Below are 26,719 nucleotides of genomic sequence, written 5' to 3' on the forward strand. Positions count from 1 at the left end.
GGAAGTAGACTACCTCTAGATGGGGGGAGAAGCGTTCCGTGCTCAGGGATGCAGGGAACATATGCTCCCGTGTTCAGAGACACCCCCCGCCCACATCATTCCAGCCCCTCCCCTCTGTACCCCCTTCCCTCCATATCCTGTGAGGGACATTAAAGACACATCAATTCTTAGGTCTAAAGACAACCATGAAAATATGTCAATTTTCTTTATATTGATTAGCCAATCCAGGCCAATTAATAACGCCTCTTCTGAGTTTCTCTGCTTTGCTTTGTAATTCTATCACATACCTATGAACTCTAGCGTAGTTTGACTTGGATTTGAACATATAAAAATAGTCATAAAATACACGTCTTATTCTCTGACTTGTCTCCTCCCACAGCCTTTTATTTCTAAGATTCATCCATGTTAATGCCTATATTATTTAACTCATTTGTGTGGCCGTGTATCAATCTATTATGTGAATATGCAATTTAATTACCTACCCATCCTCCTAACAATGAGAATTTGGGTTCTTTCCAATTTCATACTGTTACAACAATACTTTAAAGAACATCTCTTTTACAAGGCGTCTGGTGCACCTGTCCAAGGGTTTCTCTTATTTACACCTGAAAGTGGAATATTGGGTCACAAATAAGCAAAAGTTCAACCCACAAAATTCTGCCATGTTGTTTTGTATAAGGAATCAAACCAATTTACATTCCCACCTGTGCAGCATAGGTGTTCTCCTTGTTCCGCATCCTTGCCAACACTTAATGTTAACAACCTTCAGAACCTTTTTTTTTTTTTTTGCCAGTGGACTGAGGGTAAAATGGTATTTCATGATGGTTTTCATTTTCGCCTTCCCGATTACTAGGAAAGTGGGACAAGTTTCATATGTGTATTAGACCCTCAAATTTCCTTTTCTATAAAATGCCTGTTTGTGTTCTTGAGGCACCTGAGTGGCTCAGTTGGTTAAGCGTCTGACTCTTGATTTCAGTTCAGGTCATGATCTCAGGGTTCTGGGATCAAGCGCCATGCTAAGCAGGGAGTCTGTTTGAAGATTCTCTCCCTCTGCCCCTCCCCTGCCCCATGCATGCAGTCTCTCTCACACACACACACACGAATAATTAAATCTGTAAAAATAGATAAAATGCCTTTTTTGTGTTCTTTGGCCTATTTTTCTATTGGATGCTTTGTTTTCTTCTTATTCACTTGTAGGTGATCTTTATGTATTTTGCCACTGGTGTATGGCAAATAACTTACCCAAATTTATGACTTGTCTTTCTCACTTTCTTTGTTGTTTCTTTGATAACAGAAACTATTGGTTTTAATGTAGTCAAATTCATCCATCTTTTTCTTTATGATTATGGCTTTTTGCATCTTGTTTCAGAAACCCTTCCTATCCCAACATTGAAGAGATACTATCTTATGTTTTCTTCTAATCCTCAAGGATTATTTTAGAATCTTTCTAATGTGTTGTATATTACATTTAAACATTCCCTGGAAATTATTCCCTGGTATGGTGTGAGGTAGGGATAACCATTTGTTCTGTTTTCATTGTTTTCCTTTCCCCACTGAGCTGCAGTGTGTGTCTACAATGATCAAGTTTCCATATGTGTAGGTCTGTTTCTGGGCTTTCTGCTCTGTCCTATTAGGTCTATCCTTTGGATCATAATCACACTTTTAAAAAGTCCAGATATGTGGTAGTGCAAGTCTCCTACCTTGATTTTCCCCAGCGCCATGCCTATTCTCAGCCCTTTGTTTTCATATGCATTTTAGAAACAATTTATCAAGTTCTGTGAAATGTTCTGTTCAGGTTTTAATGGACGTATATTGAATCTATATATCCACTTGAGGAGAATTGAGGTTGTTATGATACGAAGTGTCCTGATCCATGAACATGGCACTTTAAAAATTTATTTGGATCTTCAATTTCTTCCAATACAACTTTATACTTTTCTCAGAAGTCTTGCTGATCTTTCATTAGATTGATTCCTGAGTCTCATATTTGTAGTTACAGTAATTATACCTCTTTGTCCCTAATGTACAGAAATGTAATTTATTTTCGAGTATTGATCCAGTGAACTTGCCGAGCTGTCTTCCTTATTCTAAGACGTTATCTGAGGATTCTTTTGTATTTTCTACATAAGCCCTCTATTAGTTATGAATAGGTTTTGTTTCTCTCATTCAAATAATTAAAACATTTCTTTTTCTTATCCTGCCTCACTGAGTAGGAGCTCTGGTATCATGGTAATGGTCATAAATCTTATTTTTTCTTGATTCTTAAAGGGAATCCATCTTGAGCACTGTTTTAGCTATAGATATTGGGAGAATGCTCTTTTTGAAGTTAATTTAAGAAGTTGTCCTCAATTCCTAGTTTGCATTTTTAATCAGGATGTATGTTGAATTCTTTCATCAAATGTTTTTTTCTGCACTTACCAATATGATCATGTATTTTTCCTCTTTTAATTTGTTAATGTGGTGTATAACATTAATAACTGATTTAGGGATAATGTATTGTCCTGTTACTACACTATTGGATTCTGTTTGCTCATATTTCATTTAGGAGTTATTGATATATGTTTATTAGTAAGGCTGACCTGTAATTTTCCTTTCTCATGCTCTCCTTGTCAGGCTCTCATGTTAATGGATCACTGGTCTCATAGAATGAGTTGGGGAGATTGTTTTTATGGTTTTGTTTTGTTTCTGTTTAATAATACCCAGTCTTCTCAAGTGTGGACAAGCCCTCTTGTATCAATCATGGCAGTAAAATTGGTTTGACAAGAATCAAATTTTAAAATTCCAGAAATTTCACGGCTAGGATGTTACCACATGGATATACTCAAACAAGTATACAAAAAATATCTCTACAGGGTATTTATTATTGTAATAGCAAGAAACCGAAAGCAAAAGTCCCTCAACTGGGGACTTACTTTTTTAAAAAGTGCAGTGTTTTTTTTTTTTTATTATAAAGAATGAGGTAGATCTATTTGTGCTGAGGTGTGAAGTTCTCCAAGATCTATAATTAGGGTTAAACAGATGGCAGAGCCAGAATATATGTCCCATTAGTGAATTTTCTAAAAGATAGCTCTATGGATGTTCATATACTATTTCTGGAAGGATACTCAAAGCCAAGTAACACCAGTTACCTCTGGATAACAGGGACGGCAGGGAGGTGTAGGACTTTCTATTCTTCTATGTCATGAAGATATATTCTTTTTATAATCCAAGCGTGTGTGAGTGTATATACACACAGGCACACTCTGCAGCTGGGGGGGGGGCCTGCTGGTTGAGGAGATGCCCTCACTGTCAGCCAACTGCACACAGTCCCACCGTCTCCCCTCTGGCTCTCCAGGTCTGTCCCCCTCCTAGAAAGCAATCCCTGTATTAGGCCCAGGTCTGGCCTGAAGAAGAGAGTGGTTGGAAATGTTAAGTTGACACATATAGGAAGCTCTGTAACCTCGTGCAAGTGTTACTATGGAAACCAGAGCCTGGGCGGTCTCCATGGAAACCTTTCTCAGCCTTCTGCCTGAAGGAGTTACCACCCACTGGTGTTGAAGTCTTACTTCGCAGGGACCTCAGAGCTTCAATAAATGCTTAGGGAGAAAATGGTGGACAAGTCCCTGCCCACCCCAGGGATGTCAGGTGGGCTCTGGGCACCCCTCGCTGCCTGCCCAGGAAGGAGAATGAGTCCATCGCCAAGGGGGGCATAACACATATGACACCCGAGGAGTGTAGGCAGGGTCCCCAGAGTGGACATGGGGCCCATGTCTGGAGGGTGCGGGGCATCTGGACTCCTGTGCTGGCCGCTGGTGGGCTGTATGGCCGTGGAGGGCTGATGCCACCTCGGGGCTCTGGCCGGCCCCTCTGTAGAATTGCAGAGCTTGAACTAAGTCATTCCGAACATGGGTTGCATGTGACCTGGCAGCGTGGGGCTCAGAGGAGGGAGACCAGACAATGACCAGTCAGCCACCCTGGGGACTCATCTGAGCTTTGAAGAGCCATGAGGAGGAATGGCAGGCTGAGGGAAAAGGCAACGGGGAAGGGAAGTACACCCTCCAGGGGCCCGAGGACTCCCTGTGGTGCGATACAGCCCTTGGCCTTCCTGGGACCGAGTTCCTTAAGGGGTCCTGGGGCCTGGAAGGAGGCTCGAAGACCAGGACTTGGGGCTCCAGGGAGGGGCGGTGCTGCCCCAGGACAGTGGGTCTAGAGCACCGGTGACGCCCTGACGCTGCTGTCCACCACTGGCGTCTCATCCTCTCCACGTGCCACCCACGTTCCAGCAACAGAGCTGGAGACACCGGAGCAGATGAAGGTCATGGTGCCAGCCTTCCACCCCAGAGACATAGAGTCCTGTCGCTGGAAGCTGACACGTCCTGTCTGGGCCGGCCCTGCAGGAGGACTGCTGAGAAGAGGGATGGCAGGGAGGAAATGGGGCGGGGGCTGTGACTTTGACCAGCACCTTGTCCAGCACTCACTGAGCAGGGGCCCACTAGGTCCAAGTGTATGCCTAGGGCTTTCACTGATTTATTTTGCTCATTTCTTGCATGATCCCTGGGTGAGTATGAATTCCACAGCCAAAAACCTTTTTGCAGGCAAAAGGTTTGCAAAAAGGTATTATGATTTTCCTATAATAATCTATTTTTGGTTTTTTGTTTGTTTTGTTTTTTTGAAGATTTTATGCATTTATTTGAGACAGAGAGAGAGAGAGAGCACAAGCAGGAGGAGGGGCAGCGGCAGAGGGAGAAGCAGGCTCCCCGCTGAGCCGGGAGCCCGATGTGGGACTCCATCCCAGGACCCTGGGATCACAACCTGAGCCGACTAAGCCACCCAGGCACCCCTATAATTATTTTGTACAACAATCTCCTTTTCAAATCCCCATTCATCCTGGTGGCAGAAGATGTAATTTTGGTCATTTGGGGTAAACTCGGCCATTATTTCACTTTCAATGAAGGGTTCGCCGTTTCAGTAAATATTAATTTTGCCCCCCCCACACACACACAGAGGGCCCAGCTTTAGAACCTTGTTCCTGTATTTGGGGTCTTCCCACCAACACAATCTGATGGAAACAGAGGCTCTCTCCTTGTATAATTGCTAGAAATGCGCTGGATGGGAACAGCGAAGATCACATCAGCCAGCATCTGTGGGCAGGGAGGTGGTGGCATCGTCTCCATGGTCCCATTGCCTGCTTTCAACCATGGATACCGTGTCGCCTCACAATTACTGATTACTGCAGCAGTTTCCCCAGCCTTCCCGGGATTCTCTGAGCCACCCAGCCCCCTGTCGATAAATCCCTTTCTGCTCAATTAGCCAGAATTCTTCCTGCTGCTTGTGTCCCAGCAAGAGAGCCTTGCAGGATATTATCTGAAAACAACTTCATTCTTTCTTCCCCACTTCCTTTTCAAGCCTGCTCAGTGGGGTTTGTTCTCCCCCTCACCTTGGGTGAAATCTAAGGATGATTTCTTGTTTTTTGGGGTCAATCCTAGAGAAGAAAAATTCCTTGGGTCACTTTTACAACAAAAATTCGATTTCGGTAATTACAGAGTTTAGTTATGAAAAATAACCCAGATTCTAAAGTTCATTTGAAGCAGAAGCCATTCCCCTCCACCATCTGAAAATTGCGCCCCGTGGGCAGCCTGCAGCGGGCGAAGGAGATCTTGGCCAGCCTCTTCTCTTCTCCCCTGCCTGCTGCTCCCACGCTCCCCCTCCCTCACAGGCTGCTGGGGCGGGGAGGGGGGCTTGGCGCAGCAGCACCTGTGTTGGCGGGTACCTGTGGGAGTCTTTGACCCCACCCCCATCCTCACCTCTCACTGCATCTCAGGGCAGGTGAACGCACTGCTGGCTCAGATCTCCTTGGGCTGGAGCTAAGCAACCCAGACCAGCTACCGGAACATTCCCACATCCTTTGTTGCCAGCGGCTCCCAGAGCGTGGGCCTTTCCTGGCACAGCCAACCCTCCTGGCTCTTTGCTCCCAGCAGACAGCTCTAGCCACAGCCTGTCACCAAAGCTTCCTCAGGATCCTCTCGCACCCTGGGTTCTCGCGCCGCCCCCCGCCCCCAAACACGAGGGCACACGTATCAAGCTCTCCAGCAGTCAAAAGACAGAAGCATGGCTCATGGGATTCTGATCGTTCTCTCCCTAGAAATGTTCTGCCCTGTTAGCAAGCTGGAGTGGGGGATGCGCACAAGTTGGTTTGGGGTCACCTCCTTGGCAAGTCCTTTATTTCGGTATGTGCGCCAGTGGGCACAATCCTTCTCTTTTCTCAGATCCCCAAGGACCACTAACAGGTCTCCCTGGAGCTAACGTTGCGTGATGGGGGGGGCGGGCAGGAGGACCCAGGTCCCCCTCCAGGACCTCACTTAACCGCTCTGACTTCTTTTTCTCTCAGCCTGTGGGGCCTTCATGGACATTTGAATGGCAGGTGTAGGGAGGGGGAGGCTCAGGCCTTGCAGGCTCCCCTGGGGGCATCCCAGGCAGGTCTCTAGCTGAGGAGGGCTGGAGCTGTGGATCTGAACTGACGCCAGCTCTTTGCACCCCCCGCCGGGCTGGGCTGGGAATTCAGGGAGCACATGAGGAAGAATGTTCTGATGCCCCAGGCTCCTGGAAACTGAGAACCAAACTGCATCCCAGACATGAAAGGAAGTCTGCGCAGTCTCATCTCCGGGAGGACGCTCAGAGGTCCGGATGACGCCCTACATGTCAACACTGGCCATACAGCCCTGGGCGATGGCCATAAGAGAGCGGACCCTGCGCCCCCGGAACTGGGTTTGAACCCACTGCCACCACTTACTGGCTGTGTGATGGCTTTGGTTCTCTGTTGCCACATAAATAAACACTGCAAAACCTGTGGCTGCAATTAGCAAGCATTTGCTCAAGGTTTTACAGTTTGGGCAGGGCTCTGTGGGGACAGCTTGTCTCGCCTTATTGTCGTCAGCTGAGTGGGCTTTATGGCGGCAAGAAGATCTGCTAAGAGAGCTTCACAGCAGCTCGGAGCACGGCTGGGCCAGTCGATTTCCTCCAAATGGGCCTCTGCACGTGACCGCCTGGGCTTCCCCACATCTCAGGGGCTGGGTTCCAACCGGGAGGAAGCAGAAGCTTCCAGGCCTTCTTAACACCTGGGTTTGAGGCCCCCGGCACACCATTTTTTCATTCTATTGGTCACAGCAGTTCTGGGCAGAAAGAGGGGACATGAGCTCCGCCTCCTGAGGGGAGGGGAGGTGTGCACGGACAGGGAGGGGTGCAACTGTTCGGGGAGTCTTCAGGTGGCGGCCACGGTGGTAACAGTGAACCTGAGCAAGCTACTTAAGCTCTCCTCGTCTCAGTTTCCCCTTCTGTAAACTGAGGATAACAATATCTATCCCCACTTGGCTGTCGATGGGATTAAAGAAGCTCTCGGTTGAGCTCATAACAGTTGGAAGAATGTCTAAGAACAGCTGGGAGCTCCAAAGAGCTAGAGGAGTATGAGGCAATCCTGCACACACACAACATCCGGGGGATGGTGGCAAAGGTTCCCATAGTCCTTTGGGCATCTGCCTCTGACATCTCTCCCTGTCTCCTTCCTGCCTCTAGTGTCCTCACCCGAGATTCCCCGCCCCCCCCTCAACCCCTTCATTCCCTTCTCCCTGGAGACGTGCCAGCAAAGGGCCCGCAGGTCAGGGCTTTGCTCCTGGAGTGTCTTAGGCCCCACCAGATGGGGCGTTGAGGGTATCCATTTCCACGGTCTGGGACGCACCCCCCATCCTGCCGGTCGATGCTGCTAACGTTGCCTCCGCCCACAGACGTGAAGCTATTCCCACCGGCTCCCACTACCTGGGAGTGATTTATGGTTATAAACTGGAGCTGACCTCCTGGGGGCCTCCAATCTTCCCTCGGTGGTAAAATAGCTTTGTAGGGAAAGGGTGAGGTGGGAGAAGAGAAAGAAGTGGGGACACCCGGCTTTGAAGAGGACCAGCCCTGACCTCACCCTCTGCCAGGGCAGCTGCGCAAAGGCGAAAGTTCACAGTTCATCCGCGTCCCCAGGCCGCCACAGGCTCCAGGTTCCAGTGTGCGGGAGCCCTGGCTACGACTTTCTGTGGGAAGCAGGGGGCGCAGGGACCCATCCCGGGGGACCCTCAGGCCTCTCTGGACTGAGGGTGTTGGAAGCAGGGGGCAGCGATGTGACGGAAATTAGGGAATTGTAATTTGGAAATGGGGCAGCCCTAACCAGTCCGGGGAGCAAAAGTCCTTTCTTCCCATTTCACAAGAGACTGAAAAACCTGATTCTCTGGGTGTTCAGAACTGTCCAGCTGAGGAGGGCAGGGCAGGCGGGGGCTGTGGAGACTGGGGGACTTGTTGTCTGGGGGTAGAGGGGGCGAGGTGCATCCTGTTTCAGCAGTGCCCCCTTCTCCCAGGTGTCACGGGACGTCCTAGCCCCTGACAACCCAGGTGTGCCCACCCTCCATGCCCACTGTGTGGATGGAGCCCCCGTGCCCACCCAGGTCGTTCCTGCCCCACGAGAACCCCTCACGACAGAGCTGCCCCACACAGCCTGCCTGGCTGGCTCCAGAGACCCCCAGCAGGCCTGAGCTCCCCATTCTAGCCCATGGTTACCCAGGAGACTGCTGTCGCCGAGGATCCCCGGGCCAGACTTTGCTGAGCAGAGATTGTGCCTCTGAGACCAGGAAAGTTTCCAGTTGGAGCTTCTCCGACTCTGTCTTTGTGTTGTTGCCTGTTGTCGTCGGTAATAAAACTTGCATTTACCAGAACTGGGGCAAACCCTAGGTGGAAAGAACAGTATTTTGGTGACTTGTACCGAGTCCCAGGGCTTGGGTGGCCCTCCTCGGGTGGCTTGGAGCCCAGGGAATTCGACGCCCTGGATTAGGAGAGCTGTCTTCCACCAGTTTCGTAGGGTGGCCATGTGCCGGGGTTGTGGGGGGAGCAAGGGAACCAGGTGAAAACATTCCGCACTGCTTGTCCTCGGGAGGCTGGAGCCATGAGGAAACCCCACCACTACCTCCACTCCTGTCTCCTCACAGAGAGAGTCGTCGGTTTTCCTAGCGGTTAAGAGAAGTTTCTTGGCACACCATTCAGCTTACCCCGGCTACAGGCTGGGCTGGAAGCAAAAACGAAATGTGAGGAGGTTATATCAGTTGTTCATTCAACAAATGGTTTGGAGCCCTACTGTGTGCTGGGCGCTGTCCGGGGAATGGGGACAGACGAGCAGGACACTGGCCGTGCCCTCTGGGAGCACACAGACCTGCCAGCCAGCCTCCTGGCCCGGGCACACCGCCACTTAGCCCGAGACACAAACACAAGCTTCCGGGCTCCGCGGAGAGCCCGCAGTGTGGCGGCCCCAGGCACAGGTGTGGGCGTGGTGGGTGAACAAGAACAGGGCTTGTCCTTCCAGAGCGCATGTCTAGTGGGACAGAACAAACAGGAAGTGATGGGACAGTGTGCCGTGTTGTGAGGGGGAGCCTGGGATGTTGCGGGGGGGAGTTATGTGTTGGGTTCATATTAAATGTCATCCAGTGCCATCGAGGCTCAATGTCTCATTGTGTTGTGACTCCCCCGTATCCCTCTTTTCACCGCTCTTTTTGACCTTGGCCGACTCCCATCAGACTACAGAAGCCTTGATCATCCTGCACAGGGAGATGGTGACCGAGCCCCCCCACACACAGCCACCAAGGGCCACCCTCTCCTCACCCGGCTTTGAGGCCAACGGATGGAACCCAGCTCCTTGGGTTTCGTGACTTCTGGCTCCGGCACAGAGAGGAGGCTGGGGTTTGAGCAGGATATGGTGACCTGAGCAGAGCACATGGTGAGAACAAATCCTCCCTCCTCCCTTCAGCTGTGGGCCGGGGCTGAGCAGATCCTGGTTCTTTCCAGATGTTCTGCCATCCATCTGCTTCCCAACCCTCCAAATCCTTTGGCAAAATTTCAAACCAGCTGTTTATCTTTGTATCTCCACCACCACGCCCAAGTGCTCTGTTTTCGAATTTCTCTACTACGGTCAAGAAAACAAGCGTCGGAAGAGTTCACGCCTTCTTTCAGCTTAATGCAATGTTTGCTGAGCAACCTTTTTAAGACCGCTCTGGATCCCACAGAGAGGAGCTCATTCTGCCTTTTCTTGTTGTGGGAGCCAAGGACTTGGTTCTCACTAGAGACAGCGGGCCTTCCCTCAGACCGGTGACTGCCCCAGCCCCGGTTATCTCTTTGTGCAAACGGCAGTCAAGCCTGGTCTCCGCTTCAGTTGGAGGCTGGAGCCTCGCTGGTCTGGAAAAGGACAGTGGTCGCTCTAGCTTTATCCCACCCCACACTCTCAAGTCCCCTCCGCATCAGACACGCCCGTGTGCTACTTTGGACCCCTCTCACTTATCTTTGGGCCATTGGCCACCAGCCCCAGCCACCACGGAGACCACCGCCTGTGTATGCACGTGGACCGGCTTCACCCACACACAACCCAGGCCCTCTGGCCCAGGCTGTGCACTTCTCGCCTCTGGGGTTTCCCTGGACATTAGGGCACCACACCCACGCTAGCTTAGCCTGAAGTCCAAGCAGTGAGCAACTGCAAGGGGACCAACGTGGGAGGGAGCCCGTGGACAAATTCCTCTCATTTTCTCCTCTGAAGGACTGTGCTGAGGACCAGTGATTAATACAGCTTCTCAGAGGAGGGTCCCACAAGACTGAGCCCCCAGCTGGGTTTGTTCCCAAGCCACGGCCAGCTCCGTGGACCTGGCTTGTCCTTCAGCACTCCCCTTTCCCTTTCTCCTGCTCCCTGGGGTCACCCTTCCTAACACAGGAGTGTCACTTGAGCCTTTACTTCCTGCCTTGCTGTCCAAGGAACCCAAACCAAGTCCTCTTGATTTCCCTTCCAGAATTCCTCTTCCATTCCCCTGGATGCTCTTGGTGCCACAAGGGGTTTCCCACTTGCCCCCGCTGAGATGGGCACATGACCTAGGCTGGCTGATCACCCCTCAGCCCCCTGGCCACAGAAATGGGCTCAAGAATAGCCATGTGACCCCCTCTGCATTTTCCCAGGACACCAGCAGCCTCGTGCACTAACGAAGTCATTGCCTCCCTTCTCTGCCTGCGATGGGTTCGTTGTCTTTCAGCCCAGACCAGCTGGACTCCAGCTCCCAGGAAGCCCTTCTTCCTCAGCTCTGCTGCTTCATTCAGGGACATCCAGAATCGCCACCGCCCCGGGCTCTCCAGCCCCCTGGCCGCAGTCAGCAGGTGCCACCTTGCTCTCTCACCCGGTTGTTGGAATCCACCGCTGTCCCGCAGGTGGGCGTGGGACCATTCCTGGGGGGGCGGGCACTCCTCTGCAGCCACCCAGAGAGGATTAATGGGCCAAAATGCAGAGGGCAGTGCTTCTACTTAGAAAAAGTCCAGGCCGTTCAACACGAGGTGAACACACTGTCCAGGTTCGCCCAAGACTCGCCCAGCTTCTGCACTGAGCGTCCTGCGTCCCAGGAAACCCCCATCAGGGACAGACTGGCACAGCTGGTCACCCTGCCCGACGGGCGGGAGCGTGTGAAGGGTGCTCCTTCTAAAGTGAGGGCAGCCCGATGCCGTTCAGTTGTTCACGTGACACAATTTATTGAGCTCCTACTCTCGGTCTGCACGCGGCTCAGTCTTGGGAATCCAGGTATGAATAAGACCAGGTTTCTGCTCTCACGAGCTTATGGTTCTGCGTCGAGGTCAGGAAATGTCTTCTGCAAAGAGCCCCACTGGAAATATTTGTGGCTCTGCAGACCCTACAGTCTCTGTCGTAACTACTCGGCTCTGTGGTTGTAGCTCGTAAGCGGCCACAGAGACTACAAATGGGAGTGACTTCCAGCAAGACCGCAGGTAGCGGCCCCAGGCTTAGGGGCAGGGACAGATGCACTGAGCCTCAGAATGCCTGTCAGGCCCCTGCTGAAGGCAGCAGCTCCATAGGTGACCGTGTCACGCACCGCGTGGCCCCATGGCGCCCCTGCCGTAGTTGACTGGATCAGCAGTGAGCGCCTGACCCACAGGCGCCCGGGCCTCAGAAAGCCGGCGATCGACACAGGTGGACGGGCCAGCAGAGAGAGGGGCCGCTAGGAGGGGTGGGGCTGGCAGGAGACAGAGCTGAAAGGCTGGAAGGGGAGAGCGGAGTCAGTAAACATTCTGGAAACTTCCAGCCCTCCCAAGAACTGAGCCCTGTTCCAGGCCCCATGAGGCCCGCCCAGGGAGGTCTTGCTGTGGGTCTGTCCCGGCCTTGCAGAGGAGCTGAGAGTCCTGTTGTCTTTATTTCCACATACATCTTTACAATGAAGCAGCTTGCTTTCCTGCCTTCCCGGCTTCCTTATTCAACAACACAGTAATTTTTAGTCAATTTATAAAATTGTGTAGTTACCATCATCATCTGTTTTTCTTGAAGTAATCTGAGTGAGTTCCCTGCAACCAAAGACCCTCACGCACCTCAATTCCATGTGAGAAGCCAGAATACCGTGAGGACATAGAGGAAGGGCCTCACTGGGGCTTAGGGGTCAGGGAAGGCTTTCCAGAGAGATGTATGTCGAAGCCGAGGCCTGAGGACAGTGAGAATGGCCTGGAGATGTGGGGAAGCGGGAGATTCCCGTCACCTCCTTTACCCTCAGGTGGCAGCCGCCAGGTGCCACACCTGGACCAGGCAGCCCCTACGCTGGTCATAGTGGAGCCAGAACACTTCACCAGATGCCGCTCACAAGCACCCAGTGAACTCGGAGCAGCCTCCCTGTTCCTACACATCCCCCTGGGGAGACCATTCCGGTCTCTGTGGACAGGGCCCTTGGAGGTGTCCCCAGCCCCCACATCAGGCTTCTGCCTCCTGGACCCCAGGAAAGGGAAGAATCTGTGCCTCCCCCTGGGGGTAATCTATGGCCACCCCAGAGGGTTTCCATCCAAGAAAAGACCCTAATCGGTGTTTCCCAAGGATTATCAAAAAGGGCTTACCCTTGTAGCTCTGAGGCTTGTGGAAAGGGTCTGTCCATATGACACCCCCTTCCTATCCTCCATCAGAGAGGGAATCTCCTAGTCTCACTTGCACCCTGGGGGGCCCCCCCATCCCCTCTCCCCACAACCAGCCTTTGTCCTTCTGGAGCAGGAAACCTCATTCCCCAACAGGAGGGCTCTTCGTTGCCCGCAAGAGAAACCAGCGTGAGCTAACCCAAGAAAATAAGAGGAGCTCCAAGTTGCAGAGGAGTTGCTGAGGGCACCCCTGCAGGTGACTGCAGCCACCTGGGGCCTCCCTCGACTTCCCTCCAGGAGAGAGAACGGATGGTAGTGTGATGCTGGGGGTGATCCCCAGCCCTGGGCCCTTGGGTCGCTCAGCCATGGCGGGGAAGCAGGCATTAGCCCAGACACTGTCCCTAGGGCAATGCCACCCCCATCTGCTTCCATAGCCCACCAGAAGAGTCTGGATTTGCTTCACCTACCCAGACCTGGGTTTCTCCAGGAACCCTGGGCACATGCCATCCGGGCCCAAAACTAAGGCGACCCTGAATATGAGGGATCTCCCACTTGGCCATTAAGAAGATGCGCACACAGTTTGCTTGGGGGGCGCAGTTGGTGAAGCGTCTGCCTTCAGCTCAGGTCATGATCTCGGGGTCCTGGGATCGAGCCCCGTGTTGGGCTCCACACTCAGCAGGAAGTCTGCTTGTCCCCCTCTCTCTGCTCCTCCCTCTGCTCATGCTCTCTCGCTCTCAAATAAATAAATAAAATCTTTTTCTTTAAAAAAAAAAAAGAAGAAGCACACACAAAAGAAATTATTTTTCCAAATGAGAAGATGCAACTTGAATATACTATGAGGCTATGCATGCAACTGTTTAAATGTCTCTTGTAGTAGTTCATGTGTGTGTGTTTGTAAATATCGATTTGAGGGGCGCCTGGGTGGCGCAGTTGTTAAGCGTCTGCCTTCGGCTCAGGGCGTGGTCCCGGCGTTCCGGGATCGAGCCCCACATCAGGCTTCTCCGCTAGGAGCCTACTTCTTCCTCTCCCACTCCCCTGCTTGTGTTCCCTCTCGCTGGCTATCTCTCTCTGTCTAATAAGTAAATAAATCTTTAAAAAAATATATCTATTTGAATTCCATAGGAGGTAAATAATAAATACATTAATTTGGAAATGTTGCTTGTTTCTACTTTCACATTTTATGGGACATTTCTATCTCAACTTTTCACCAGGGTCTCCGAGGTCTACGTCTTCGTCATCCCTGGGACCACAGTTTAAGTCACCAGGGACTTGCAGGGCCTACGACCTCCCCTCAAGTCTCAGTTACTCAAATTCGGCACTTTTTGAATCCCTATGTGACGCTATCACCAGAAATTTTATCCCAAGGCACAGGTGCCCTTTCCCATGTTGGGGGCTTACGGTTGTTCTTTGAACTTCAAGAGAAGTGGGACTTTATTTGTAAGTGGTGATATGAGACTTACCAGTCACCCCAGCATTACTATCACCTCTACCACGGGCGGCCAAGGCTCCCTCACCCAGCTGGGATGAAGGGCTTGGGCCAGGACCCTGGCTTTCTGTTATCTTCAGCAGGTGCTATGGGCACCCCAGATCCAGGGGGAGCCAAGCCTCCAATCGCCCCTACTTTGTAGGAAGGGCTGGGGCCACGGTGGCGTCTGCAGCTGTCAATCCCCAGGTATTTGAGGGCTCTGCTGTGTGCCCAGCCTGAACCAGGCACACGGGAATGGAAAGAAGATGTGAGCCCTCGCTGTGACAAGTAGGAAGGACCATCTCTATTTAGAACTCCTCGCCTGGTGCAGAGTGCCATGGAGGGCCAAACAGGGCGGAACAGACAGGGAGAGAGTAAGTCTGTTCCCCCCAGGGGCCGATCGGCCGGAGGCTAGCAGGTGGGCTTGCGCTAACCTCTGCTGGGGAGCAGAGGGGTCACCCTGGGATGGTGCAGGATCTGTGAGGAACCCGAGGGGATTGGGGAGGACGGGCCAGGGCTCAGAGACCCAGAGTGCTGCCCAGGAAAGAGTATTTCTTTCCCTGGGAATCAGAAAGCAGGGGTCACTCGTGCCTCCGTTTTATGTTTCCACACCTGTGAAGCAGTTCGCTTTGAAGGCAAGTCCTGGACACACCTATAGCTGGCCCCAAGTTCTCAGCTTTATGGGGTCATCCTCCCTTTACTCTCCAAACAGAAGGGTTTGTGATTTCATCCCACGTCAGTGGGACCCTGGCACTCCCCACCACAGTTCTAGAAGTCTCAGGGGAAACTGTATGATTCTCCATCTTAACCCTGGTCCTACAAGTCTGTGGGTCTGACCCCACATGAGAAATCTCCCTGCTTCCTTTGTCCCATAAAGGACAACTGTCACAAGGCTGCTGAGTGTGGGGGACTTTATGGAAAGCCAAGCATAGTGGAGACAGATTATAATGCACAGAAATTTAAAATGCACCTGAGCCCCATCCTCTGACAAGGGACCTCTCACTTGCCTCGTGCAGCCCCCTCTCCAGGTTTGCTGATTCCAGATGCCCCACAGCCTTGGGAATCAGCACAGCACCTCACTTGTGCAGGCTTTTTGTCACAACTTTAAATGCTAAATGTTGGGGGGTGGGGGAGGAAAGGATATCCCTAAAAGTGTCTCCCCTTTGCTCTCTTGTTGGAATTACAGCTTTCTCCCAGTTTCACTGTAAATATCCCAAGACAGAAAAACCATATGGCCAAGCACTTATATGAGGAGCAATGACTCTTAGGAGCAGACGATGAAGGAGGACAGATGGCCTGGGTTGAGTGGGGAGCAGTGAGCAGGGGAAGGGGGCACTGGAGGAGGGAGTGAGGAGTAGGGAAACAATTCACCATCCTGCCAAAGACTGGATCGCTGGCATGCTTTACGGCGTGACAATAATGTGCCCCTAAACTTTTACATACGTCTAGGCAAGGTCATCCCCTGAGAGTGGAACTCATTACATCAACACATTGGAGGAACAGTAATAAAAATAAAACATCGTACACAGCATGATGATAGTGATGTAGCTGGTATGACTCACTTCACCGACTTAGATCACAAATAGGTTTACCCTTTTTTTTTTCTTGTCCAAATTCACTGGGCAGGGGGTGGCCCCAATGTCCCCAAACCCAAGGGACCTCCTTAGCCCAAAGAAGCAGGGTCCCAAGAGCCCACGGCTACTGTTGCCCCCTGCTGTCACTAGGTGTCACTGTTGAAGCTCGCTCGCACAGAGGATGCCGCTGCCCCAAGCCTGGGATGCCCTTGGTGATCTCGTTTCAGGTTTGTTTATGGCTCTTTAAGGCCCCTCCCCCCCCCCCCCCCCCCCAGCCATCATTTCCTAAATCACCATCCTGGGGGCAGGGTGGTTGGGTGGAAAGGGACCTCACGCATCAGCCACATGCCACGCAGGCCTCAGACCTCCCCCTTTGAAATGAGAACAGCATGCCAGCCTCCCCCCTTTACTCAACGTGATTTATTCGAGGGCCTCACTGTTCTTCCCAGCCACGGCTCCTTGGGTCACCCCTAGCACACCTGAACAGGTATGTCTGACTCTGCCTCTCAGAGATCAGGGGTGCGGATATGGGGGTGTCCTTGCTATCAGAACTCCCCCAGAGAGCCCCACCCTACAATGCTGCACACCAGCCAGGGCATTCCGGCGTCTGCTAAGCCCCACTGCCCACAACCCCAAGAGGAAAAGGATGGCACTCCGATGGCCCACATTTGCATAACCAAGAGGGCACACAAGTGACCCTTCTCCAGAGCGAGAACATCTGTTTCCAGGTATTCTGCCTAAACCAGGAGTCCTTAACATGAAGGTCAGGCGTCACACTCAGAGGAGTCATGAACTGGCTGGGGAAAACCATTACACACTTATTTTCACTAATTGCTAATTGAAATTAGCATTTCCTTCCATCGTGCGAGCAGGCATCACACCACAGTCGTGTCGACGGTCCCCGGGACTTTGCCGCCAACAGAAGTCACAACCAGTTTCACACCACTCACATCACACAGTTGCTGCAGAAATCTCAAAATATTATCTCAGCTCAGCCCATCACAAATTCAAAATTCTGATAGCTATTAAGCATGGTACCAGACCTTCCTATGCAAGGCCTGAATACAGAAGCACGCTGTGGCCATAGCACAATTTTTAAATTTCGGTAACTGTTATTTCAATACATTAGGTTTCTTTCGTGATTCTACACATTTTACATTATGCATTTAAAACTGCTAGACTGGGGGCCCCTGGATGGCTTAGTCGGTTGAGTATCCGACTCTTGATTTGTCTCGGGTCGTGATGTCAGGGTCGTGGGATCAAGCCCCGCATCGGGATCCGCATTGAGTGGGAAGCCTGCTTGAGATGCTTTCTCTCCGTCTCCCTCTGCTCCTCCCCCTGCTTGCGTGCTCCCTCGCTCTCTCTCAAATAAATAAATAAATCTTCAAAAAGAAGTAATAAAACTGCTATTCTGGAGAAAGCCCACAAGCCTCTCCAGACTGCAGGAGGAACCCATGGTACAAAATTGATTGGAGACGTATGACCTACACTGACAGCAACTGGCCACCACTTCCTCTTTTTTTTAAAAAAGAACTTAACCACAATCCTAATTCTAATTCAATTCTAATTAGAAGTAATTTCAATTCTAATTCTAAATAAATTCTATTTATTGAGCCCTCGCCAGTGCCAGGCACTTCGCATGGGTTGCTGCATCCTGGGCAGAGCTGAAGTATGGCACACTGCGTGGGGTCACCCGGCCACGGACACACGTGGTCAGGGCTGGAGCCAGGAGTTAGCCTTGACCTTTTGACCCAGCTCTTGAGCTCTCCTCATTCTCAGTCTGGCTGTCACCACGGTCTTGGGAGCCCGGGTTGAGTGTAGCTCAGGGCCATGGCCAGCTCCGGCCAAGGTGGGGAGGTGGTCTCAGGGAGTCCAGGGCTCGGCCCATGGGGGTGGCCGTGGCCGGCTTTGATCCCACAGACACCAAGCAACCTTCAGTCCCCCAGGGTCACCCTGGCTCCCTGCCTCTTGCAGGCTTGGATAAGCCTGACTGGGACCCCGGTGACAGCCTTGAGGGGGAACAGAGCCCACACTGTGACAACCACACACTCCTTGGCTGACAGCCAGCTGCCGGCTGCTAAGCCTCCCATCCCTGCTTGCACGTCTGCTCATGATGGGCATCGCACGACTTTCCATCATTTAATACAGATTTTCTGGGTCACACATGCCCTCTGCCATCCTTCTGACCCTCTCTCGTCTCCCTTCCTCCTTCCTCCCTTTCTGGGCTTTCCCAAATACTTTCCTTTCTGCAGGGGATTTTGGTAAATAACACTTTCTCGATCTCAAAAACAACTCTTTGGTACGTTGGGTCCCGTCTTAGTTCCGGCTGCTGTGACCTAACACCATAGGCTGGGGGCTCCAAAAACAAGCATTCATTTCTCCACAGGTCTGGAGGCTAGAAATCCAAGAGCAGGGCGCCAGCATGGTCGGGTTCTGTGGAGACCCCCTGTCTCTTCCCGGACTAGGATTGCTCGCTGTGTCCTCATGTGGCAGGAGGGGCAAGTTGCTCTCTGGGGTCTCTTTCATCGGCTTCTAAGGGCCCCACCCTCACGACCTAGTCACCTCCCAAAGGCCCCACCTCCTAAAATACCATCCTATTGGAGGCAAGGATTTCAACATATGAATTCTGGGGCGGGGGCGGGGGCGGGGGTGCGGACACAAACATTCAGTCCGTAACAGGCCCCAAGTCCCCTACCTGAGGGAGGTGGGAGCCCTGGGGAGATGATGTGCACACCCCTTGGAATCAAACCACTCATTCACGTCACTGAGTCACTGACGCTGCGGCCTTCTCGGCTGATCTCCGGCATCATCCAGTTCCCAAAGCCGAGGACCATCGGTTGGGCACGGAAAGCCCACTTCGCAGGCCCACCGCCCTCGGCCTGCCCCCTCGGGGTGGGGCCCCACCCTGAACGCACTCCATGCCCTTGGAAACTCTCCAAGGCACTTCAAGGCAAAGACGCTGGGTCTGACTTCTCTAAAGGCCCCCCACTTGGGCACCAAGGTCCCCGGCTCTCTCTGCTCCCAGGGACTTTCTCCATCTGCCCATTTTGCTTTCCTTCCTAGAATGAGGCCACTCACTCTGCCCTCTGTGGCTTCCCACCCTGACTCAGACTCGGCCTCTCTACCTCTCGGGGCCAGCCACATACGCAGCCCCAACCCCTCCTCCCGGAGTAGGCCCAGCCGAGTGGCGTGAGCTGCTGACCCAGCGTTCTGCCTGCTCTCCTCCGGGTGGACCGCGTGGGGTGCACCCAGGCCCCCTTCAAGGAGGACTCGCTGCCCAGCTGCTCCGAGGCCCTCAGTGCAGGGAGTCCATTTTTCGGCTGGGTTCTCCTCCCCAGGTATTCCCGGGTCTCCTCCTGCCAAGTTCCCCGCATGCTTCCTGACTGGGCCTTTCTGCCACGGCCCGCTCGGCGGCACTGGGTTCCCGTCTGTGAGAGCTCGGCTCCGCGGCCTCAAGTCCATGCCTAAGGCTACGGAAACCGGAGGAAAAGCACCGCAAAGGGGCCCGTATCTGCCCCCGGAGGTGGCCACACCCAGAGCCCGGAGCCCAGCAGCCCTTGCGGAGGGCGAGGTCTCCCCGCCGACCCGGTGCCAGGCTTCTAGTTCATAAGGCCTCCCTGCCCTGCGGGGAAACCCCAGCACCCACTGACAGAGCTGCGGTTTGACCCCGAACCTCCCACACGATCCCTGGGTTCCTGGACACAGTCTGCTCCCCAAGTCAGAACGCACCACCCCTGAGAAGCGGCTTGGAGCCTGGGGTCTTTGATCCCGGGACCATGTGCCTTTAGCCCAGTCCGGCCTCATGCCTGCGCATCGCTCCTGAGCCCGCGTGGCCTCCACCGGACGCACACAGGGCTGTGGCCGTCACCGGGCCGGAAGCACCGCCCAAGCTGTCCCTAGAGAAGAGGTCTCTCACCGGGGGGCGCGCTTTGTGGGGTTGGCGTGACTGTCGGCGCCCCCCGGAACCCCGACTCGACGGCTTCCCCCCACACGGAGCGTCGTGGTGGCGTTTGCTCCAGCGACGGCCCCCAGAACAAAGGCTGTCTGAGGCCTCCAGGTGAACTCGGGGCCCCTCCAGCAAAGCAGGCTTTGAAGTGACAGCGCTTCACATCTGCTTCCAAGACTTCAAAGTGCAGAGGCCACGCTTGGGCGGTCGCTCACGAGCAAGGGGCCTGGGGCCCCTCCCGCGGCGGCTTTGTGTGGAGGGTACACCTTGCAGGCTCTTGGCAGGGAGGGGATGGGACGCTCAGGCTCAAACTGGGCAGGGGGGCGTCCGTTTGTCCTGCTTCAAGCTCCACGAGTCCCCCGCGCCCTGCCATCCACAGTCCCTCAAATGCCTGCTCACGGTTGTGCGTGCGTCCTGGGCTCCCTCGGGAAGCCAGCTGCGGGTGGGAGAAGGAGAGAGGGGGCTATGATGGTAGTTTCGGAGGGTGCTTCCCCCCCAGAATGCCACCCTTCTGGGTCTTGAGCCCCTGCCCCTTCAGCAGCGGGGTTCCCACGGTGGCCTCGGCTGCCTCTCCTTGGCCCTGGGAGGCCGCTGTCCACGGCACAGGGATCAAGGGAGGGCAGCCCCGTGTGGGCATCGCCACCGTCTCCACGTGCTACCTGAGTGAAGACACGTGTGTCCCTACCTCGAGACTGCTCCGCACACCGGGCTGTCCTCGCGGATCTAGTCACTAAATCCTTTGTAGCCTCAGCTGCTACTCTCCACAGGCACCTGCCGGCCCTCAGCCATTTCAACATCTTTGCAACTAGTGTTTATTTGTGGCCACCTGCTACGGGGCAAATGTCATCGGTACCCACAGCAGCTATACAGCGTTAATATCCTGTCAGCTTCACGGGGTCCCCAGAGAGCGTCGCAAGAGCACTGTGCAGTTCATGGACTAGCATTCTGCCTGTCAAGTACTCCCCAGGGGCCGATATCCCAAAGGAGGGTCAGTCCGGCCCTGGAGGGGACTCGGCCCAGATGGGAGGTGGCTCCTGGGTCAGCAGGAGATGGCTGTGGTATTGGTCTTCTTGGCCTGCCATACAAAATACCATAGACTTTAACAACGGGAATGTATCTCACTGTTCTGGAGGCTGGACCCCCAGGATCGAGGTGTGCCAGCGGGGTTGACGTCTGCTGAGGGCTCTCTCCTTGGGTTGCAAACGGCTGCCTTCTCCCTGTGTCCTCACACGGCCTTCCTCAGTGCATGCTGGGGGACAGAGAAAAAGCAAACACTCTGGGGGCTCTTCCGTAAGGACACCAATCCCTTTGTGAGGGCTCCAAGCTCAGGACCTCATCTAAAACGAAGTATCTCCCACAGGCCCCATTTCCAAATACCATCGTACTGGGGGTTAGGACTTCAACATATGGGCTTGGGGGAGGGGGGAGACACACAGCAACGGTCAAGAGCAAGGATGTCCCCAGCCAGCCCTCGGCACCCAGGCCCTACCTGGGCTGTGCTTGAGATTGTGAGGAATCCAGGAGAAAGGTGGCCCGGGCCAGCACCTAGGAGCTCACATTCTCCAGGGCTCTGGGTGGGGAGGCAGGATTCACATGTGAGGAGCCATGAAGGAAAACTCAGACGGAACCCAGGAGAGTCAGACTCATGCCACAGGTGGTCGGTGAAGGGAGGGGTTACAGTGAAGGCCTCTGGGGGGCTGGCCCTGTGTCTTTAGCCTCTGGGGCGTGAGCAGATCTCCTATGCTGGGCCACGCGATGTCTGTAAATGAGCTCGGCCTTTGGAAGCAGCTGCAGTATCATGCTGGTAGTGGGACAAGATGCAGGGAGAGGGTGAGGCGGACTCAGTCCTGGAGGGACCACAGCTGGGCCTGTGGGGTCTCTGCGGCCCGGCTGCTATCACCAGGAACCAAGCACCCAAGCGAGTGTGGGAAGCCACGCCACAGCAATGCAGGGTCAGGCCCTGCTCCGCTCCCGGGACAGGCCTCAGCGCAGCCCCCAGGCTCTCGCACTCAGCGTCCGTGCGGCTGCTCCAGCCTGAGCCCTCTTTGGCCCCTTCGGCCAAGGCGGTGGGGTCACCAGGCGAGGGCCTTCAGCGGCCAGCTCTTCCCTAGAGCCAGGGCTGCCTGCGTGCTGCCCGAGATCATGTCACACAGCATCACAGGAATCCATTTATTTGGCAAATCTGATTAATCAAATCATATTCCCAATGAATTATGCTAGTTTCACACATGTACCTAGAACTGGTATGTCTCTGGTTTTTCCAGACTGGGAGGAAAAACACGGTCACATTTACGGCCAAATAATGTCCCCAGGCCTCCTTTACCAACGGGCATTTCAGCCATTGCCACACTAAGCTCAGAGTTCTCCAACTCATTGGCTACCACTTGCTAGCGGGAGTGGGCCCCTGGAGGCCACAGCCCCTGGGCCTAACCCTGGTCCTGCCCTCTGCCCCTTCTGTGCCTGCTGGGCCGGCCTGCTGGGCCCAGAGTGTAGACCCTCCTGCAGAGCAGCCCGGCCTGCGGTCCTGGACCTGATCCCGCTCCCACAGACCCCAGTGGGGCCTCTGAAACTCGCAGGCCAGGATGGGTCCGCATGGACAGAGAGAAGAGGCCTGGGTCCTCCCCCAGTGTGTTGGGAGCAGCCGGGGCGTCTCCAAGGCTCACCCACCAGCCCACAGCTGCCGCATCGACCTGAGACTGCTAGCCCCCTCCAAGGACCCACATTGCTCACGGACCTCCCCGCCCCTCCCACCTTCTCTGTTACCCAGCTCAGGCAGGGTCAGGCTGCCCACAAGACAAAATTTTATGTTTATGAACATCACAGGGGGTGATGGGGGTGCTCAGGGCCCTGCCATCTCCTTTCTCTTAGGAAGCCTGTGTGGCCCCAAGTACACCAGGAGACGTAGATGCCACGTGATGCAGAGAGAAAATTGGAGGCGAGGACTGACTGCGCACACGCATGGGCTCTGACCCCCATCCGGCACAGGTGTCCTACTGGATACGACAACCTGGCTTCCTCAGGGCCTCTGTGCAGGATGGCCACAGCACTGTAGGCTCCTGGAGGCCCAGTCTGCAGGGTGGGAGCCTCTGATCCTGGTTGGGACCACTCCTCCACACCCGCTTTCACCTCTGCATCGACACTTGCTTCCTCACCGTTCCCCGCACCTGCCCACTGAGCTGCCTTTGGCCTGCCTTGGATGGCTCTTGGTTGAGCTGGGGAGTCTCGAGCAGGAAACAGCTCTGCCCTCCATCCTTCCTCCCCGCCTCCCCCCACCCCCTCACCGAGCCCTGTAGCTGCAAGCCAGGGGTAATCGCCTGATCTCTGCCTCTGCGTCCTCCGGTCAGGGCTTTATCTAGATCACCCCCTTCCCCGCCACCCTGCCACCCTACCTTCCGTCCACCACTTGGCGGTGCGAGCCTCTTTCCCTACAGGTAGAAAGTGGTTCTTTTCTTCCCCAAGACCTCCCCGTTTTTCACACGAAGTCTCATCTCTTACATCTCATCCCACTCACTCCGTCTTGCGAAACCACCCCACAATTTATCCTTGTCATCATTTACTCTCTGAAGCAGCTTGAGTCATCGGGAGGCTTTCGGCTCTCACTCCAGAACCTCCTCAAGACCGTCCAAGGAGCCCCATGCAAACCGTGATGCGACTGTTCACAGTCTCCGACCAGGAACTGCCAGGAGCTGTGTGCCATCCAGATGGTTCCTCCGACCCCTGGCTGGCTCATTTTCTCCCTCCCAGGCCCTGGAGAGGGACAGTCCTGTGGGCAGTGCCACCCGGCCAGCCACCCAGATAGGACTCGGGTGGGTGAGACAAGCACATGTTCCTGGTTCTCCTCTGGCGGAGCCCAGTCAAGCCTGGTTCTTTCTCCTCATTCTCAGTGAACAGCCTCATGAACAATCTCCTGGTCTGTTCAAGGTAGCAAGCTGGTCACGTTCAGGAATTTCCCCTCTCCTAGCCTTGTCTCCACCGCCTCTCTTCCCCCTGGGCCAGTGCTGAAGCTCTGTGTAGTGGACACCATGATGCCACTGGGGGGTGGCCGTCCACTTCCAGCCCTTGGCCTGTCTCTTTCCTTCCCCAGGTGTCACCAGCGCCCTTCCACTCTGTCCCCACTGCCTCCACCAAGCCTCTATAGCTTCGCCACAGCCTCGTTCACACCAGCTTCCCTCATTCTTCTGCAGCCTTCTCATGGGCACAGGAAGGTTTGGTTGGCTTTCTGGGCCTTTCTTCCCCATTGCAAACTTGGGGCTCTCTCTATGTTTTTGCTCTGCCCCCATCACCCCCACTTGCTGTGAAGTTATTGGCCACCAGAGCCTGAGAAGGGACCTGGAGGAGCAAGTCTGCTCTATCCTGGGATCCCCAAACATCCCTACCCCTCTGTCTCTGCCCAGAACATTTTTCACTGCGACCAACCCTCTTGGTTCTCTCTCCTAACTCCTCTCTTTTCCTTTCCAGAATCTTCTATTCTAACAGAGGATGGGGGAAGCTGGGAAACAGCCTTGCTCAGATGGTCTCTTTCTTTTCAATTCTTCTGCCTCATGCTTTTTGAGCTTAGAAATAAAGAATTCACCTGGTTCTTGGGTCCTTCAGAGATTCCCAAATACCGGGTGATCTATGCTGAGTTGCCTGGGTGCAGGGGAAAGGTCTTTGGGGCGCAACGAGCAAAGACGGTGTTCAGCGAGCGTCAAAAGGGGAAAGCACACCAGCAGATGTGCCACGTTTGTCCACCATATCAGAAACCTCGGAACAGGATATCTGCTACCAGAATTTGGAGCTGGGGTTTCCTTCCTCTGCGTAGTTCTTTCTCTCCTTAGCCCCTGCTGATCATGGTATCTTGGAGGACCAGCTGGACCCTGGAAGGCCGGTGGGCCATGATGCCCGTGCGGAACTCCTTGACGACAAAGTAGTAGCAGAAGACGTCTAGGCAGCAGTTCACGTTGGAGAAACACATGGACAACTGCAAGAACAAGCTGATGTTCTGCTTAGCCCTGCACTCCCCAATAAAGCCATTCCGCACCAGGAACTGCAAGAAGAAACCCAGGTGGACCGGAAGAAAGGAGACCACAAAGACAGCCAGACTGGCCGCAATTGTCCAGATGCAGGCCTTCTGCTGGACCCAGTCGCGGGTGAGGTCTCGACGGCCGACCAGGATGTGAATGCTCCTGGAGGAACAGAAACCCATGACAGCCATGGGAAGAAGGAAGCCGAACACCTCAAGGGGGAAGAAGACCTTGGCACTCCAGGTGCCGTCGGACATGTTGTGGAAGCACGTGTACTTTTCCACCTTCCCGTGGAAGCTGTAGATGGGGACGCTCCCGGCCCATACCAGGACCCAGATGGTGCAGCAGATCCCCAAGATCTTCCCGGGGGACCGGAGGTGGCTGACCAGGAACGGGTACTGGATGGCCAGGAATCTATCCAGACTAATGAAAGAGATGGTGAAGACGCTCCCGTACATGCTGACGAAGTAGAAACACTCCACCAGCGTGCAGAGCGCGGGCGGGGGCGCGCGCGCTTGGGACAGCGTCATCTTGAACGGGAGGGACAGCACCAGCAGCAGGTCGAAGACGGCCAGGTTGATCATGTAGATGGAGGTGGCGGCGTAATCCGGCCCCCTCTTCTTCAGGAAGGCGCTGAAGCCTCGGATGGCCAGCGCGTTGAGGAGGAGGCCCAGGACGAAGGTGGGGACATGGACGGCCAGCTGCACGGTTTTCATCAGCTCATCCACGTCCCTGAAGGAGCAGTCCTGGCTCCTGTTCAGCGGCTGGCTCATGTTCTCTCCTGCAACACCAAGAGATGACATGAAGGCCCTCTTGCTCTCTGCAAGCGATGGGTCCAAATGGCTGTGTCACGCAGCCACTCGTGCCCGCTAAAGAGCAACTAGAAAAAGCAAGGAAGCAAATCGCCTCGAATCCTGCTGCCCAGACAGAACCGCTGTTACCTTTTTGTGCAGTTCGTTCCAGACTCTCTCTCTCGCACACACACCCACACACACGCACACACGTGTGCACGCGTGACTTTCTCTTTTACAGAAATGGAATTGGGTGTGAACGTCTGTCCCTTTTTTCAGTCAGAACTCCTGTTGGAAGTAGTAACAGTGGCACAAAGCCTGGCCCAGAATGGCTTAAGCAAAGGACAGAATTTCACACCACTGAAAGCATAACTAGGGCAGGGCCGACCCGAGCTATAGCTTGATCAGGAATTCAAATGCTGCTTCCGGGACCCACACCCTCTTTGCACGCTGTCCCTCTCCACCACCCACATCCGGGAAGGTTGCCCGAAGGGCTGGTCGCACATCACATTCCCCTGGACACGGTGACTCGTTGTTCACTGGTTCAGGGAGGGACAGTTGACCCACTTAAAGGTGTTGAAAAGCTCTTACTTGGGTTTCTAGAAAGGGGCTTGGGGCTGTCTCAGTGGTACTTGAAGCCGGAAAGACATAAGGACTGGAGGTGCTGCAGCCCTTTGCTACCCTGGGGACAAGTCAGGGCTTCCAATCAGGCCAAAGACGAGGGTCCAGGGCAGGCCCTGGCCAGGTCTCACTTCAGAGCTGTATCTGGGGGTGTGGAGGGTGGGTGCATGCCCCTGGGGATCTCTATACCGTCGTAGGTGGCTGTCTTGGTTGGGGCTGCCGTAACCAAATGCCACAGACTGTGTAGCCTATGAACAACAGAAATTCCTTTCTCGCAACTCTGGAGGCTGGACGTCGGAGATCAGGGAGCCAGCGCGGTTGGGGGAGGTGCTGACTGCCAACTTCTCTTTGCGACCTTGCATGGCAGAAAGAGAACAAGAGGGCTCTCT

The 26,719-nt window shown here is 54.0% G+C and overlaps 1 protein-coding gene across 1 annotated transcript; it reads right to left on the reverse strand.

Annotated features, from left to right (window-relative positions):
* Positions 1 to 24,312: 24,312 nt before the first annotated feature.
* GPR55 (G protein-coupled receptor 55) lies at positions 24,313 to 25,719 on the reverse strand. The gene has a single exon (XM_044381645.2). The coding sequence runs from the start codon at positions 25,689 to 25,691 to the stop codon at positions 24,729 to 24,731; it is 963 nt and encodes a 320-aa protein (XP_044237580.1). The 5' UTR covers positions 25,692 to 25,719; the 3' UTR covers positions 24,313 to 24,728.
* Between the last annotated feature and the right edge of the window lie 1,000 nt (positions 25,720 to 26,719).

The sequence above is a fragment of the Ursus arctos genome, unplaced genomic scaffold (genome assembly GCF_023065955.2).
Source record: "Ursus arctos isolate Adak ecotype North America unplaced genomic scaffold, UrsArc2.0 scaffold_1, whole genome shotgun sequence".
NCBI lineage: Eukaryota > Metazoa > Chordata > Mammalia > Carnivora > Ursidae > Ursus > Ursus arctos.

Bases quoted from the DNA above. Each gene is read 5' to 3' on its own strand.
- GPR55 (XM_044381645.2), bottom strand. From the start codon at position 25,691: ATGAGCCAGCCGCTGAACAGGAGCCAGGACTGCTCCTTCAGGGACGTG.